The sequence below is a fragment of the Panthera onca genome, chromosome B3 (assembly GCF_046562875.1).
Source record: "Panthera onca isolate mPanOnc1 chromosome B3, mPanOnc1 haplotype 2, whole genome shotgun sequence".
NCBI classification, from domain to species: Eukaryota; Metazoa; Chordata; class Mammalia; order Carnivora; family Felidae; genus Panthera; species Panthera onca.
In genome coordinates, this window is record NC_138344.1 from 112943221 (window position 1) to 112961637 (window position 18417).

Sequence of the window (18417 nt, forward strand, 5' to 3'; positions counted from 1 at the left end):
AAAACAAAACAGCCAAAGGTCACGCAAGGGTAGGAGGCAAGGCTGGTGAAGAGCATTGCAGGGCATGGATGATCCTGGATGTCTCTTCTCGGCTGCAGGAACAAGCATAAACCAAAAAGCAGGAGTGTGGGCTGTGGAAGGCAAGCGTGCAGAGCTGCTCTCTGCACAGTAAGGAGAACAAGCAGACAATGGGTATGAGAGCAAGGACTCCCACCTGTGTGCTAGTTTAAGCACTAATAAGCATTGGCACATTGAAGCAAGAGGGGTGGGCTTGGGGTGGGACACTTATGCACTTCAGAGGGGGCTGGCTGTAGGTAGAAGAAACAAAACCAGGTATGAGCTACAAAGAGTTGGTTCCAATTACCACATCTAGGCAACACTGGTATTGGTGGTACACGGTTCGTGAGTAAACCCGCTCCCAAGGCTGGGTTCCTCCACTATCACTCATTCAAGTATAGCCATTTTTATTAAATTGGAGTCTTCTTTTTCAGAGGGACATCTTTTTCAGAGAGACAATGCTAACACATTCAAAAGATTGTTCCTAAAAATACACGGAATCTTTACATTATGTGTGTTTGGAATCCTTTGGGCTATTACATTTTATAAACTTTTCACGTTTGCCAGGTTACTTGCTAGTATGATTGGCTTGATGAAGGTTATACTACTCTTGATTTGTGTCAAATATCTGAAATCTGAAAAACCTCTTTGTACATTTTCTAAGATACTCAGAGACCATGGGGCCAATTGCGGGGGGCAAGGGGGCTTTTAGCCTCAATCTGGAGTACAGAGGTTGGGTATTGGTACTCTAACAGCAAGGGAGCAGAACCTAGAACTCAGGGCAAGACAGGCAGCTTGAATATAAGATCCTCAGGGTCTAATGCTAGGAGGAACCTGGGTGAGCTGGGGAGACAGATGAAAGCAATTTGCATGAGAATCTGGCACCCAAAAGGAAAGGACTTTGCTCCCCTCAAGCCTAATGGCTTTAGGAACTTTGGGGGCTGAGGGCTGACCTTAAGGTCATGGTGTCTGGTGGAGAAATTCTTTCTCTTAACTTTTGGACTTGGGGGGCAAAGGGGGGCATTCCCTGCATTGTTATCTAACCCTGGTCTCTGGAAAACATGGAAATTGCTCCAGTGCAACTCCCCTAATTATAACCTCCATACTATCCCTTCCTTCCTGAAGAATGACTCTACTTGAAATGTGCATTATTTCCTGCCATCCTTGGCATGTGGCACAGCTCTCAGCCAGCTCAAAGTGGCAGAGGGCTCAGGGCAGTTGCTCCTAACCACAGTACTACACTGCCTCTCACTTAAAGAAACCTGTGAAGTGTTATTTGGTCAGGGAAAATATTTTCAATCTGAAGTTTTCTTTTTTTTATTTTTTTTATTTTTTAATATATGAAATTTACTGTCAAATTGGTTTCCATACAACACCCAGTGCTCATCCCAAAAGGTTCCCTCCTCAATACCCATCACCCACCCTGCCCTCCCTCCCACCCCCCATCAACCCTCAGTTTGTTCTCAGTTTTTAACAGTCTCTTATGCTTTGGCTCTCTCCCACTCTAACCTCTTTTTTTTTTTTTTTTTTTTTCCCTTCCCCTCCCCCATGGGTTTCTGTTATGTTTCTCAGGATCCACATAAGAGTGAAACCATATGGTATCTGTCTTTCTCTGTATGGCTTATTTCACTTAGCATCACACTCTCCAGTTCCATCCATGTTGCTACAAAAGGCCATATTTCATTTTTTCTCATTGCCACGTAGTATTCCATTGTGTATATAAACCACAATTTCTTTATCCACTCATCAGTTGATGGACATTTAGGCTCTTTCCATAATTTGGCTATTGTTGAGAGTGCCGCTATAAACATTGGGGTACAGGTGCCCCTATGCATCAGTACTCCTGTATCCCTTGGATAAATTCCTAGCAGTGCTATTGCTGGGTCATAGGGTAGGTCTATTTTTAATTTTCTGAGGAACCTCCACACTGCTTTCCAGAGCGGCTGCACCAATTTGCATTCCCACCAACAGTGCAAGAGGGTTCCTGTTTCTCCACATCCTCTCCAGCATCTATAGTCTCCTGATTTGTTCATTTTGGCCACTCTGACTGGCGTGAGGTGATATCTGAGTGTGGTTGTGATTTGTATTTTCCTGATAAGGAGCGACGTTGAGCATCTTTTCATGTGCCTGTTGGCCATCCGGATGTCTTCTTTAGAGAAGTGTCTATTCATGTTTTCTGCCCATTTCTTCACTGGGTTATTTGTTTTTCGGGTGTGGAGTTTGATGAGCTCTTTATCAATCTGAAGTTTTCTATCCTATTTCAGATAGTTGGATGCATTTGTGCCTAACACCAAATATATGAGAACTGAACAGCAAAGAATGCTAAAAATGAGGGAAAAAATTAGGTGTGTATATTGATTTACATGTTGTTGGTATTTTCATAATATAAAACAATAGTTGTTCCCCTTGTTCGGATCCAGACTCAACCATTTCTCGTGGCCTTCAGGTGCTCCTGTGAGACACAACCTCTCTCAGCCCTACTTCTCTGTAACTGCCATGTGCTCAGACTTCATCGTGCCTCCATATAGGCTCCTGCTCAACACCAGAAGTTTTGTCTAGTCTGTTCAACCTGGACAAGGAACAAGTGCCAGCCCTGGCCTCCTGTCATCTTTTTAGAAAGACTTGTCCCAAGTTACCAACCAAGCAAGGGAAAGGCCCTGGCCCAGCACAAACAACACTGGGAGTGGATGGGTTAGCATCATTCAACCTCCACTTCTCAGTTTCTCCCATGACCACAGAGGCCATTTTCCTTCCACTTTACTCATGCTATGGATATGCCTTCCTGCCTGGCAGAGTGCCCCTCAGGATACGGGAGACAAGATCCTGTGGAGGAAGACTCAGGGATTACAGTCATCCCGGACTTCTCTGCCCTGAGGTGCTTCTCTAGCTGCTCCAGGCCCACTGCCTTCATGATCCTGGCTTCTGTTATGCTTGGAAACCCTTACTTAGCCTAGCCCAGGTGTGGAAAATTTTTCCCTTTGACTCAACTGAGACTGGCCTAAATTTCATAAAGATGAAACCTGTCTGGGAAACTAGAGGAAAAGGAAACCAAAGAAACATAAAAGTCAAGAATCAAACAGTTCCAGGGCACAGATGACCTAAGTGATGACTAGCTGTCACAGATTTTGGCTGACACCTAGCCCTTGTCCAACTCAGCTCTGTACTCCGTGTTGCTATGCCTCTGAGCCTTGGCAGACACACCGTGTGTATTTGGCCTATTTTGGTTACAAGCTAGACGTCCATTTTGAGCAAGCTTAAGCCAAAAAGCAGAATAGTTTGCTCATAAATTCAAGGAAGGGTTGGATATGAATAGTGGGAAAGGGCAGGGATGAATCTCAGAAATAACCAGAACTCAAGCATCAAGTATCACCATGCCTCCTTCTCTACAATATTTGCTTTCCTTTGGATGTGGACTTCACTTCAGAGTTAAGTGGCAAGAAGCTTGACTGTTGAAAACTGTCAAGCCTCACACCTCGTGGAGTCCATCATTAAAGAGACACTGCAGCAATTTTCTATACTTCGTATTAAAAGAACCTCAGGTTTGGCAGGGGTCAGATGCTAACACATAGTATTTAGCTATGGTAAGGGGGAAGAGTCATGTAAGGATGTGACAAATGTAGAGGTGGCATTTCACATCAATGAGAAACACATGGACTATTCAATAATGTAAGACAAATAACTATCTAAATGAAAACATAAGGTTAGATTCTCTATTTCACACAAAAAAAGCAAAAATATTAGAAGAAAATGTAGGAGAATATCTTTAAGCCCTTAGAATAGGGAAGGCCTTTTTATTTATTTATTTATTTATTTATTTATTTATTTTTTAACGTTTATTTATTTTTGAGACAGAGAGAGACACAGCATGAAAGGGGGAGGGGCAGAGAGAGAGGGGAACACAGAATTGGAAGCAGGCTCCAGGCTCTGAGCCATCAGCCCAGAGCCCGACGCGGGGCTCGAACTCGCGGACCGCGAGATCGTGACCTGAGCCGAAGTCAGACGCTTAACCGACTGAGCCACCCAGGCGCCCCAGGGAAGGCCTTTTTAAGACATGAAAAGCAAAATGCATACGGGAAAGGAGGGATACACCTAAAACACACACCAGATGGGGTGCCTGGGTGGCTCAGTCTGTTAGGCATCGACTTCAGCTCAGGTCATGATCTCATGGTTTATGAGTTTGAGCCCCACACTGGGCTCTCTGCTGTCAGCACAGAGCGCCGCTTCCGATCCTCTGTGTCCCTCTCTCTCTGCCTCTCCCTGGCTTATGCTCTCTCTCAAAAATAAACATTTAAAATAAATAGATAATAAAAAAATAACACACCAGAAATAACGTTAAAACTCAAGTGATATTGGTAAACATGTGTAATGCAGGCCAGGTATACTGGGAAATAGGCTTTGAGATGGACATTAGCACACAGGGAGCTTGCTGGGAGTATTCTTGGGAACAATAACCATGGGGTGTAATGGAAACAGGGTTGGGCAGAGGGTGGAGTGGAACAGTGGTGCAGTCACAACAAAGGCTTAGACGATCCTAAACCCACAGGGGGCTCTGGAACTGAGTTATCTTGGATTGAGGAAAGAAGGGTGGCCTTTATAGACCCACACTGCCCAGTTACTGGATGTGGACAGCTTCCAGGGAGGGGACATAGCCTGGGCAAGGCGGCTCTTTCTGATGAGGGTAAGTTCTAGAGAGAGAGAGACTCAGCTGAGAGCTGTTAGCTGCCAACACTCTCAGCATCTGGGGTATAGGTGTTTCATTTCTGAAGCGGGGAATCTGGTTGGCATGCCACGGCATCTGCTGCAGTGACAGATGTATATCAGATACAAAAGTGGTAGCCATATTATATAAAGAACTTTTACTTCTCAATAAGAACAAGATAGAATACCTGACAGAGTACTTTCAAAAGATATAAACAGGAGGGGGGCACCTGGCTGGTTCAGTCAGTAAAGCATATGACTCTTGATGTTGACGTCATGAGTTCAAGCCCACATTTGGCATAGAGATTACTTAAAAAAAAAAAAAATAAAAGAAATATATTTTAAAAAAGATATAAGCAAGGGGCACCCTGGGTGGCTCAATCGGTTAAGCGTCCAATTTTGGCTCAGGTCATGATCTCACAGTTTGTGAGTTCGAGCCCGGTGTCAGGCTCTATGCTGACAGTTCAGAGCCTGGAGCCTGCTTCGGATTCTGTGTCTCCTTCTCTCTCTGCCCCTCCCCCACTTGTGCTCTGTCTCTTTCTGTCTCTAAAAAATAAATAAATGTAAAAAAAAAAATTAAAAAAAAAAGATATAAGCAGGAAATTCACAGAAGAAATAAAAATGGCCAGGGGCGCTTGGGTGGCTCAGTTGGTTAAGCATCTGCCTTTGGCTCAGGTCATGATCTCACAGTTTGTGGGTTCTCACAGTCTGTGAGATCTCACAGTCTGTGCTGACAGCTCAGAGCCTGGAGTCTGCTTCAGATTCTGTGTCTCATCTCTCTCTCTCTCTGCCCTGCCCTGCTCATGCTCTGTCTGTCTCTGTCTCTCAAAAATGAATAAATGTTAAAAAAAGAAATAAAAATGGCCAATGTATCTTAGTAGTTATCAGGGAACTACAAATTAAAACAATAACAGTATCATTTTTCAATAGATTGTCAAAAAGGACAGAGCTTAGCAAATGTTGATAAAAGTCTAGGAAATAGGTATTTTTATATACTGCTGATATGAGTGGAAGAAATGGTGAAGCCATTTCTACTCAGAAAATTCTGCTTCTTAGTATCTATAGCAACATTAGTGTATATATGCAAAGAGGCATTTTTTTTGTACTAGCAAAAAGTTGGAAACAATCTAAGTGTCCAATTGGGGAAAATTAATCTTTGATATAATCATACAATGGAGTATTAGTATACTTGCTTTTGGGATAACTACTCCCAAAGTAATTATATTAAAAATTATACACACACATATATACATACAGACATGAGTTATTGGCTACATTGGTGAATAGGAGAATGATGAATGTGTGCAGGTGATAAGATTTATATTTAAAGATTACACACATATAACATGATACCATATATTTTCTGTGGGTGCATATTTAAGTTTGTAAAAGCACAGAAAAAGGTCTAAAATCATATCTAATGAATACAAAAGAGGTTGCCCCTGGGAAGGATTGATAGAACATACATTTCATTTAAAAAAAAAAAACCCAGAATATTTTACTTGGAAATTAGAAATTAATGATTTCCTGCTGGTGGGAATGCAAATTAGTGCAGCAGAGTATGGAGTTCCTGAAAAACTTAAAAATAGAACTACCAAAAAACAAAACAAAACGACCTGCTATATAATCCAGCAATTCTACTTCTGCGTATTTATGTGAAAACAGAAACACTCATTCAAAATGGTATATGCACCCCTATGTTCATTGCAAGATTATTTACAATAGCCAAGACACGGAAGCAACCCAAGTGTCCACAGATAGATGAATGAATAAAGAGGTGGTGTATACATACATAGTGGACTATTACTCAGCTATAAAAAGAATGAAATGTTGCCATCTGTGACAACACTGACAGATCTGGAGGATATTATGCTAAGTAAAATAAGTCAGAGAAAGATAAATACCGTATGATTTTGCTTGTATGTGCAAACTAAAAAACAAAATAAATAAACTAACAAAACAGAAACAGACTCAGATGGGGCACCTGGGTGGCTCAATCAGTTAAACGTCCAATTTCAGCTCAGGTCATGATCTCACAGTTTGTGGGTTCGAGCCCCGTGTCAGGCTCTGTGCTGACAGCTCAGAGCCTGGACCCTGCTTCGGACTCTCTCCCTCTCTTTCTGTCCCTCCCCCTCTCTCTGTCCCTCCCTTGCTTGTGCTCTCTCTCTCTCAAAAATAGACATAAAAAAATTAAAAAAAAAAAGAAAAAAAAGAAACAGACTCAGGTACAGAGAACTATCTAGTGATTACCAGAAGGAGGTGGGCAGGTGGGGGGGAGATGAGTGAAATAGGTGAAAGAGATAAAAAGGTAAAAACTTCCAGTTATAAAACAAATAAACAATGAGGATTTAACGTACAGCATAGGGAATATAGTCAATAATATGTAACAACTTTGTATGGTGGCAGATGGTAGCTATCCTTATCACCGTGACCACTTCTTTTTTTTTTATTTTTTTTTTTACGTTTTATTTATTTTTGAGACAGAGAGAGACAGAGCATGAATGGGGGAGGGGCAGAGAGAGAGGGAGACACAGAATCGGAAGCAGGCTCCAGGCTCTGAGCCGTCAGTCCAGAGCCCGATGCGGGGCTCAAACTCACAGCCCGCGAGATCGTGACCTGAGCTGAAGTCGGCCGCTTAACCGACTGAGCCACCCAGGCGCCCCACCGTGACCACTTCTTAATGTACATAAATGTTGAATCACTGTTGCACACTTGAAAATAATGTTACACGTCAACTATACACTAATGAGTAAAAATTAATACTTTCAGTAGACACTGTGGGCTGCCACTGTGTCTGTGACTGGTGTTGACTGATTAACTCATTGTAGTGTTCTCAACCCTAGGTGTATTTAAGTTTTTTTTAAAATTATTTTTTTAATGTTTATTTTTGAAAGACAGAGAGACAGAGAGACAGAGAGCAAGTGGGGGAGGGGCAGAAAAAGAGGGAGACACAGAATCTGAAGCAGGCTCCAGGCTCTGAGCTGTCAGCACAGAGCCCAAGGCGGGGCTCGAACCCACAGATGGTGAGATCATGACCTGAGCCAAAGTTGGACACTCAACCTACTGAGTCACCCAGGCTAGGCGCCCAACCCTAGGTGTATTTTAAAACATAAAATGCCAATGCCTAGGTCTTACCTCAGAGATTCATATTTAATTGTTGTATTCTTGGGCAAAGGTCCTTGGACTGCTGGTCCAAGGCAATCATGGTGATCACAATTCCTTTGGAAGTAATTAGTTATGGAAAAGGCATGTGACTCAATCATGGCCCATGGGATATGGAAGGATACTCATTGGTAACTTCTGGTAGAGGCTTCCACATTGACCAAAAAGTGAGACACAGGAATAAATTTTTTGTCTTCTTCTATTGGATGTTGTCATGGCTGAATATGATATCTGAACCCACTGCAATTATCTTGAGTCACGAGTGGAGCTGAGGTGGTCCAAAGACTAAGCTCACATGCTGAGGGAAAGGTGGAAAGGACCTGGGGTGCTGATGATAAATTAGTGAGTCACGGAATTAACCAAGTCTGGAACTATCCTCCCTTGTGACTTATTGTTATAGGACACAACAAATGGTCTTTATTGTTGAAGTCTATGTCCTGATACAACATTATTGTGTTGGGCCATATAAAAATGCTAATGTTCTGCCAGTTTTTCCTTTTTTTTTTTTTTTTTTTTTAAGAAGGCTTTGTGCCCAGTGTGGAGCCCAGTGTGGGGCTTGAGCTCACAACCCTGAGATCGAGACCTGAGCTGAGATCAAGGGTTGGATGCTTAAATGGTTGAGCTCATCAAGGTGCCCCAAATTCTGTCATTTTTTACATACATTCCCCCCATCATTACTCCTGACCTAAGGCAGATGTCTTCCTGACCTACTTTCGTCACCTCCAATTTCCTTACTGGTAAAGTGACATTTTGACTCTGCTTTCAGTATATTTTTCTCCACTCCACAGATCTGTCATTTTTCACTAACTTCAGTCTCAACAAGGTTAATCTAACATCCTAGTACAGAGTCTCAGTAGTTGTGGCTATAATACTTTCACAGGTGTTTATCCAAGTTTTAGTTTGTGTATAATCTATTTTTTCTACATATGGATATATGATATCTCTTAACCAAAAACAATCAGCTGAGAAGATCATAGAACATGATGTACAACTTGTTCTGATAGGAGGAGTAGATTAACTGCTGTAACAAACAATGCTAATCTTTACTGGATTAATACAATAAAAACTTATTTCTTATTCATTTCACAGTCCAATGGGGTGAAAGTGAGGGGTGGCTCTGCTCCACATGGCTTTCATCTCAATAAAATCACTAATTATGTTGTTGTAATCATCCAATATTTTATGTTCTGGTGGAAGTTATTATTAGTTACCTAAAGAATTTAAAAAATATAAAATGTAATTGTATTTAAAATCATTGCAATTTAAATATGCTTTCATAAAAATGTAAATTAAAGAAATGCAAAAATAAAAATTACTTTAAATGTCTTACGTAATTTTCTTCTAGAATATTTAAATGATATACCAAAATTAAAGGGCAAAATACAGTACAGCTATGAATATCAACATTTTAAATAAAGTTTATTTAAGTAAAGCTAAATCTTTAAGCTTTTGAAAATTTAATTCTATGCTTCGGATTCTTTGTCTCCCTCTCTGTCCCTTCCCATTCTCACTCTGTCTCTTTCTCAAAAATAAATCAACGTTAAAAAAAAATTTTTTTTTAAAGAAAATTTAATTCTATGAATTTTTATAAAAATAAAACTATTCAAGATTCTGGGGCACCTTGTTCAGTGGAGTAAGCGTCCAACTTTGGCTCAGATTATGATCTCACAATTCATAAGTTGGAGCCCTGCATTGGGCTCTCTGCTGTCAGCACAGGGCCCACTTTAGATCCTCTGTCCCCCTCTCACTCCACCTCTTTCCTGCTCATTCCCTCTCTCTCTCTCTCAAAACAAACTAAAACAAAAGCAAACAAAACACTATTCAGTGTCCATTTTGTTGCCAGTGTAAACAATGGATATTATACTTCATTCTTGTTTCCTCTACACCCACACATCTATCAATTTAAAGGTAAAATGAATTGTTTACTATTTAGCTTCCAGATACAAGTGTTGCAAACATACACACATTGGAATATGAAGAGATAAGAAAAAATACACTCAGCACTACTGAAAATGATACCCATTTTTTAAATGTTTATTCATTTTGGAAAGAGAGACAGAGGAAGAGAGACAGAAAGAGAGAGAGTGGGGGAGGGGCAGACAGAGATGGAGACACAGAGCTCAAAGCAAGCTCCATGCTGTCAGTGCAGACCCAGACCCGGGCTTGAACTCACAAACTGTGAGATCATGACCTAAGCCAAAGCTGAAGTTGGATGCTTAACCAACTGAGCCACCCAGGCGCCCCAATACCCATTTTAATGCAAGCATCTCTGATACTCATGCTGAGAAACAACGTGCCCAATTGGCCTTTATTGTCCCCAGTTGCTTCCTCTGTTCAAATCCTTCCCGAACTCTGAAGCAGCCACTTGTTTCCCTGGGGGCTTTTATAGTGTTCAGCATGAGAGCTTATCTTGACGGTGTCAAGTTAAGTCTGAACTAAGCACCAGAGCCCAAGTAACAGAGATGTCCATACGTTCGGAAATAAATTTACTGCTTTTTAAAAATTTTATTATTATTTTTTTAATGTTTATTTATTTTTGAGAGACAGAGAGAGACAGAGCACAAGTGGAGAAGGAGCAGAGAGAGAGGGAGACACAGAATCCGAAGCAGGTTCCAGGCTCTGAGCTGTCAGCACAGAGCCTGATGAGGGGCTTCAACTCATGAATCGCGAGATTATGACCTGAGCCGAAGTTGGTGCTTACGCTTAACTGACTGAGCCACCCAGGCGCCCCATAAATTTACTGCTTTTATGTGCGTTTTTGTGAAATGTAGGGCTTTTTAAAGTGCGTGACTGAGAAGAAGCCCTTCTTGCCGGGGTCTAAGGGCACTACTGTTCACATAGCTCTGAGATGGGCACTGGCAGTCCAGCTCTGGGAATTCTCAAAAAAGAGGCCCCTTTCATATGCCAGGGTCCCTGTCTACCATAGAGGTTTAATTTCAATCTGGCATGAAAGAAAGATCGAGTGTTTACCGAACATATGAGACGTTTGCCTCATAAAGTGTTTGAGAGAGTGTGATCAGACAGGATGTATCTAACTCAGATAGCGTCATGATACTGTAGGAGGGTGATAATCGTGGGTGCCTATGGGTTGCCCAAAGCACCAGTGTTTCAAAGTGTGCTGTATGTCCACGCAGACTCAGTTTCTTGACTTCCTCAGCTCTGATCTTCTCCACTCCTCTTTAGTCTCCCTTTCCCATGACAAGGACCACACCTGGACACCTTGTCAACACATGAACTTGCCGCTCCTCTGATAGGTTACCTTCCAACATCCCAACCACAACTTCCTTCTCCAGCTCCCCTTGCCAATTCCCCTGTCCCATTATCACACCGATCTGGCAAAAGTCAAGCCTGGAAGAATCCAACTCTCCAATTTCTATATGCTCCTGGAGGACATCACTCAACCTGGCAGGACCACCAGATCATCAATTGCTGGTCATCAGTGCCAGCTGACTTCAGTGCTACCTGATCATTTGTTCCCCCACAGTAAAGGATGGATCCATGGAAGCTTAGACAACTTGTGGGACCACCTTTAAGAAGAGGATACAAAATTACAGACACAAAATTTGGTACAAAAATGGATGTTGATTTAGAATGAGAAAAAAAGGGAAAAAACCCCCAACAAACCCAAACCATGAGCCATGGGAATTTAAGGTCCTCTGAGATCTCTTTAGGCAATTTACTAGCAATACTCGCATAAAAATGCTAACAGAAACCTGTCCCTCTACCCCCTAGCCCACAATACAACTCTCAGTGACTCCTTTACTCACAGAGGCCCACATAAGCTTCAAAAACGTCACAGTATATTGCCTCTGAGCTCACAACACACACATAGTTCATGTCTTCTCTAACTTCTCAAGTTACTCAACCCACCAGCAAACCTGAGCTCTTAACAGGTGATTTTTCCTCTGACTTCATAGAGAACATGGAAGCCATTAGTCATAGACTCCCTCCTTCTGCTACCAAACCAGCAAACTTATCTGTATCCCACTCATATTTTTTTCCTTTCCACCTTCTACAGCAGAAGAGGTGTCCCTCCATCCATTTAAAAATCTTCATATTGTGATTTTTAAAAAATTTTATTTGAGAGCAAAGAGAGCATTCGAGCGAGCAGAGGAGGAGCAGAGAGAGAGAGAGAGGGAGAGAGAGAGAGACTCTTAAGCAGGTTCCACGCTCAGCATGTTGCCCGATGTGGGGTTTGATCTCATGACCCTGGGATCATGACCTGAGCTAAAATCAGACTCAATCAACTGAGCCACCCAGGCGACCTGTGAATTTTTCTTAACAGTTGTCTCCTAGTTTATCAAAGATAGAGTTTCTGTTTGGAAGTATGTTTGTTTACAGTTTGTTTCTCCTCGGCTCTTTGGAGGTGGTTTTCAAGAGTAAAAAGAGCCATGTGGAAACTGGAAGTCAACACTTACTTCCTTGACTTCTATAGCCTCCATTCTCCTGGTTTTCCTCCTCCCTCTGGGATCTCTTGCCCAGTTGCTCCTCCTTTGTCTGCCTCTTAGATCATAGATTTCCTTAGGCCACCATCAGATCATTCATTTACTTATATATATTTTTAATGTTTATTTACTTGTTTTTGAGGTATTTGAGGTATTTATTTTTGAGGTAAGTATCTAAATGTTTGAATGAGGAGGGTGAATAGTTAATACAGAGAAACCCTGAGGTTGCTAACCCCGGCAGCATGCATAACGGTAATAACAGTAATACCAATATTCATCAAAGGAGGAAGATCAGGTTTGTAGGTGGAATAGAATGTGTTCCATTTTGGACTTGATATTTTTAGTTACAGGTTAGCCACGTGGGTGACTTCAAGAAGCAATCAAAAGGCAGGTGTGATGTGGAAAGGAGTTAAGAGGGACAAATTTGGTTTAGAACTCAGCCAACCAAGATGACTGCTGAAGTTATGGGATGGTATGGGAGAGTATTAAATGTCAAGAGAGAATGGATAGAACTTTGAAGAATTTTAGCCTTTAAGTGGCATGAAGAGGAAGTATAGCCCGAGAAGCAAGTACTTTGTAGAGGAAATGGCACTTAAAATGAGCCTGAAGAAAGGGTTTTGATAATGGCAGAACAGAGATTGGTAGGTGGTGAAAGAAATAACAACATGAAGAAATGGAACAGGAAAGGATTCCACCGGAGAAGCCTTTTGGTAATCACATGTGGAATGAATTTGTTGTAAAAGAACTGGAAGTTTTAATGGGTCAGTCAACATTATTACTGTAGAAGAGAGGATGATGACCAAGAAAAGGCCATAACCTTTGGGTTATGTGACTATTGATATTTGGTTGCTTGGGTATGAAGAGAGTCTAATAGCATTTGACCTGCTTTGTTTAAGCTCCAGCCAAAGATATCTGGTAACTCTGGAGTGTCTCAGGTTTCTAAACATAGTCTGTGGTCCCATATCCTAGATTTAGATTGGGTGTTCTAATTATCTGTGTTGTGACACATCTTTGTGCCATGTCCATAACAGATGATTTTCAGGTCCACTTTCATCAGTTTTTATTTGTTGTGTTTGTTTCTGAAGTTGCTGTTGTTGTTTTTCTTTAAAGAGAAATTCGAGGAGATAAGTTTCTGGAGAAAGGAGATAACGGCAGCAACGTTAAAGTCCATGGCTCAAGGATTATACTGCAAACACACGCTCTAAGAGGATGGCAAGAAAACAAGCTAAATTTGAGTTCTACTTTCTGCAAAGACCCTATGCTTGGTTTTGAAGATTCATAATTTGGTTGACATTAAAAAGACACACACAATTTGAAAAATGACGAATAGCTTTAAAAAAATTTTCAGAGTACCAAATTTTTCATTTACCAGACTGGCAAAGAGCTACAAAGTTTGGGATCTACTGAGACAAGGGTGTGAGAAAGCAGGCTCTGTCCTATATACTGCTGGTGGGAGAGTTTAATTGGTATGATCTCTTTGGAAGACAGCCGGCAATATCTGCCAAATGCACATATCCTCTGACCTAGGCTATTCTTTTTCTTTTTTATATATTTTAAAATGTTTATTTATTTTTGAGAGAGAGAGAGAGAGAGACAGAGCGTGAGTGGGAGAGGGGCAGAGAGACAAGGAGACACAGAATCTGAAACAGGCTCCAGGCTCTGAGCTGTCAGTACAGAGCCCAATGTGGGGCTCAAACTCAAAAGCCATAAGATCATGACCTAACCTGAGGTCAGATGCTTAAGTGACTGAGCCACCCAGGCACCCCTGACCCAGGGTATTCTGGACGAGATAATTCACTGCAGCATAATTTGTAGTGGTGAAATATGGCAATGACCTAAAATACCCAACAGACAATGGTTAAATAATTATGGCATATCTTTATATGGCCATGGAATACTTTAGTCATTGCTGTTTGTTTATGCAATAAAATAGCTCTGGAACTATACATTAGAAACTGGTAACAATGATGGCCTCTGGGAAGGCACTGGGCTGAGGGGCCAGGAATGGGAGGGACTTTTCACTTACCATTTACACCTGATGAATGTATAACCTATTTCTACCTACAAACCCAACTGAAGGAAAAGTTTTCTGGTGGTAGAGAGTACACTCACAGTTTTGAACACATTGGAAACTTGAGATAAATTCTAACCAATGAGTCATTAGTTATGATGGGAATCATTTTGAGAAAGTTCAAGAATTGAAGGCCATCTGAGCTTCCCCACCCACGTTTTCTTTTCACACAGAACACAAAGCAAAAAGGAAGGGAAGGGTAAGAGCGAGACATCACAAAACAGTCATGAAGGCAAGAAACTGGTAGGACAGACACTTTATTGTGGCTTGCTTGTAGTAAAACATTCAACCCTTCAACATGTACTTTTTTTTCCCTGGAGACCACAGCGTGATGCTCAAAGGCCTTTAGCGTCATCTTATGTCAGTCTAGTCAATGGTTACCTATTTTATAGTTCAACTAATTAGAGGAAAAAGTCAGAAAAATCTGGTTTTAACATCCCAAATTAAGGGCTGCAAGATTTGCAACCCATTCATATAAAGTGCTTATGTTCAGTGCAAAGAGGGCAGACTCAGAAGGACAAGCGGATGCCAGGGAATGATGTTTCCTGGAAGACAGATACATTGTATGACTCGAAGAAGGAAAAGCCACTTGACTTGTTAAACCTCCCCCAAAAGAGATCTAATATTTTCTTTGAAGCTTCTCTTCTCTACAGGACCAAAACTTTGAATCTGACAGATGCCCATGATGGTTATTTTTTTACTACCAAAAAACCTGGTTCAGAAAGAAATCCACAGGGTCTAAGCACCAGAGATACTGACTTTGGCTTCCAGTTCCTGTTTGTTTCAGCAGCAGATGTGAGATCAACAGACTGAGCTCTGGCTGGTGGGAGGCTCAGAGCTGCAGCTTTTTCTTAGGGCCCTCACTTGCAAATCCAAGTCATTGAGTACAACAGACCCTTTTAAAATCATGTCTGGGGGTGCCTGGGTGGCTCAGTTGGTTGAGTGTCCGACTTCGGCTCAGGTTATGATCTCACGGTCTGAAAGCTCGAGCCCCGGGTTGGGCTCTGTGCTGACAGCTCAGAGCCTGGAGACTGCTTTGGATTCTCTGTCTTCCTCTCTCTCTGCACCTCCCCCACATGCGCTCTCTCTCTCTCAAAAATAAAATAAAACATTAAAAAAAAATCATATCTGGTGTGGGAACACAAGCCAGTGCATATTAAAGGAGTACTTCACCTGGTTTTCCATCAACTGGACAGGACCTTTTCATCATCCCCTTGTTCTGACTCTTGTCTGCAGGCCCAAACCCTGATTCCCTCTGTGAAGACAGGGAAGTGTACTGCCTTCTCAATGACCCTAGGCCTCTGTGGATTCACCCTGTGGTCCTGATGAGACTGTAGAGAAGCAGGACAGAAGAGGAAGTGGATTCCTGACCATTTTAAGGAGCACAAACAGGCTGTTAACTCAAACAGGTAGTCTAGCCATTTTAGGGCTAGGATCTTGGCTACCATTTCTCTCCCCAGACTCTCTAAGAGGGAGCCACATTCTCTCTTTCCTGCAGGGATATTCACAAAAGCCAGCTCTGTGTTTGTAAGCAAGCCCCCTGCATTCTTTGTGGAGAGGTTCCCCTTTCTTTTCCCACAGCATGAATGCAATGGTGCCCCTCTGCTGGTGAGTGGGGCTCTGGCCCCCTCACTGTCTGCACCCACAGCTTTCAGACGCCAGCACCTGAGGACGCTTCTGTTCAGACTACCTTCCAGAGACTCATGGTTACTCCTTGTGCTTGTGAGAGGGCACACTCGGAAGTTTTATTCCACAGGTAGCACTTGCCCCTCGCCATCTCTGAATTTTGGGGAGAGAAGGAAGAAAAGAGGCAATCCTTTTGGTGCTGCTCTATAATTCTCTGTAAAACCCTTCTAGTTCTGAGGAGCCATTGAGCATCTCCACACGGAGGGAACTGTGTACAAAGAGGATGACCCGGGTTAAGAACCAAAACGCAGGGAAGGTGTGCAGACTGGCAGAAGTCTAAAGTAAAGTGCCTCTTTTTGGTGGGGGAGAGTTTTGTTTGTTCAGAAATGCTTAGGCGTAAACATGAGTGCACAGAAGCGTGCACACACACTTACTCATGCTGAGGTAGAAAGAACTGGCCATCTCCGGACGAACACGTAGATCCCACAGTTTGACAGAAACATGGCACTTGCGTGGCGTGAAAGGTCCTATCCTTGCCCAAGGTGGCAAGTAGGGTCCGATCCAGCTCTTTCCGACCTGGGGCAGAGCCAGGGAAGTCCCACTGCACAGGAGGGGAGAGGTAGAGATCATCTCCATCTCTCCTATTCTATAGTAGTCAGGCGTCCGCTGCACACGGTCACTTTCTGGAGCCTGAGCTGTGGGTGCTCCGGGTGTGGCTCGTCAGAAGCCACTGGGTGCAGATGTCTTGCACTACTGCATCCCCACTGCTCCTGGCAGCCTGCTGCACCTGCTGGACAAGGGCTGCAGCCCGTGAGTGTTCTTGCTTCACGGCAACCAAGTAGGCAGAACGCAGTTTGCAACATGTCAGGTAGGCCTGAACCTGGCAATTGGGCATAAGAGACAGCCAAGAGGAGACCATCACCAATGCTGAAGCGACACACACAGAGCTGTGTCAGAGAGCTTGGCAGACGAGAGCACTTCTCACCTACCAAATTAAAGATTGGGTTCTTGTCTTTCATTACATCGTAGCAACTCTTCAAATATTCCGGATGTTAACCTATTACACTGTTATTTTATAATTATTACAAGTAACCTAAAAATTTCAAAAAGAAGAAAAGCAGGCAGGCAGGCAGAATCTGGTCTCTGTCTCTTCCTTCTGAGGCCCTCCTCCTCACTATCCTGGGCTCTCCAGCTTCCTGCTAGCTTCAGGGTCAGTACTGGGTCAGCACTGTCATTGACAAATTATGATTTGATAGTTGTTTGGGTGATTATCTGATGTCTGTTTCCTTGACTAGATTGTAAGCCCCATGAGGCCAGGAACAGTGTCCGCTTTTTCTACTTCTTGTACTCCTGGTGCCTAGCACATGGCCTGGCATTGGCAGGTGTTCAATAAACATGCACTAAGTGAATGATTGAATGAATGAATGAATGAGCCATCATATCTCTCCCTTACGATGGGCACAAAGATTCTTCCTTCACTATTTTTTGGTTTCAACCTGCTGAATTTAAAATCTTGTAATAGGAAGTTCAGGGATGAACACACACACACACACACACACACACACACACACACACAGAGTTAGAAAAGGGCTAATTAAGGGATAATCTCACACTGACTTACTTTTGCTGTTTGGATCAGAAGCGTCTCAATTTCAGGTGTGAGGGGTGGTCTCTCCTGCACCCTGGAGACCCTCCATCTCACAAATCCCCAGCTTAATGGAGACTAGAGCCCACACCTTCCCGGGCCCCGAGCTCACCAGCACATCCCTGGTTTGCCAGTGTGCTATGCCAGCCAATAGCAAGACCCTAACGAGTTGCCTCAGCTTTTACTAACAGCTGACTTTTTGCTGTGACAGTCCCTCTTGGTGGTTGGAGGGGACTCTTCTCTCTTCATATTTCATCTTCCATCTTTTTTGTCTTGGTCACTGAAGTCTTTCTATCTTTCTATCTGAAGCTCAGCTACAGATAATTTGCTAAAGCTAGAAGATGTCCAATATTCTCTAGGCTCACAAGTGATCATGATCAAGTCCTGCTGTTTGGGTATCTACCTGCTACCCCATGATGTTCACTCTCACCCAGGCCTTTGGCTCTACTTAGCACCTATGTATGTTAAACACAGTATCATAAGTTGTCAGGCAACATTCATACCTATAGGAAGAGGGCATTTTTGCCAGACAGTCTGGAATAGGAACTGAATAAGGCTGGTTTTTGGCAAGACCTTAGCCTAAGATCACTTAAGTGCATTAGAATAAGTGTTAAGAAAAAAAAAAAAAACCCTGAAAAAGAACAACTGCCTAGATTTTAATGCATGTCTTTCCCAGGGCAAAGCCTCTGTCCTGCTGAGGGGGAGGCTCACTG

General features: G+C 42.6%; 1 protein-coding gene across 3 annotated transcripts in view; it reads right to left on the reverse strand.

Moving 5' to 3' along the window:
- ZFYVE26 (zinc finger FYVE-type containing 26) overlaps positions 1 to 18417 on the reverse strand; it is an 88571-nt gene that overhangs the window by 6535 nt on the left and 63619 nt on the right. For 2 of the 3 annotated variants that reach the window (XM_060620120.3, XM_060620119.3), the window contains exon 42: positions 12380 to 16939. In XM_060620120.3, coding sequence (XP_060476103.1) covers positions 16736 to 16939 — 204 coding nt within the window. In that variant the 3' untranslated portion in view covers positions 12380 to 16735. Of the gene's footprint in view, positions 1 to 12379; positions 16940 to 18417 lie in introns of those variants that run through there. The other variant, XR_013556057.2, reaches the window with a different exon arrangement.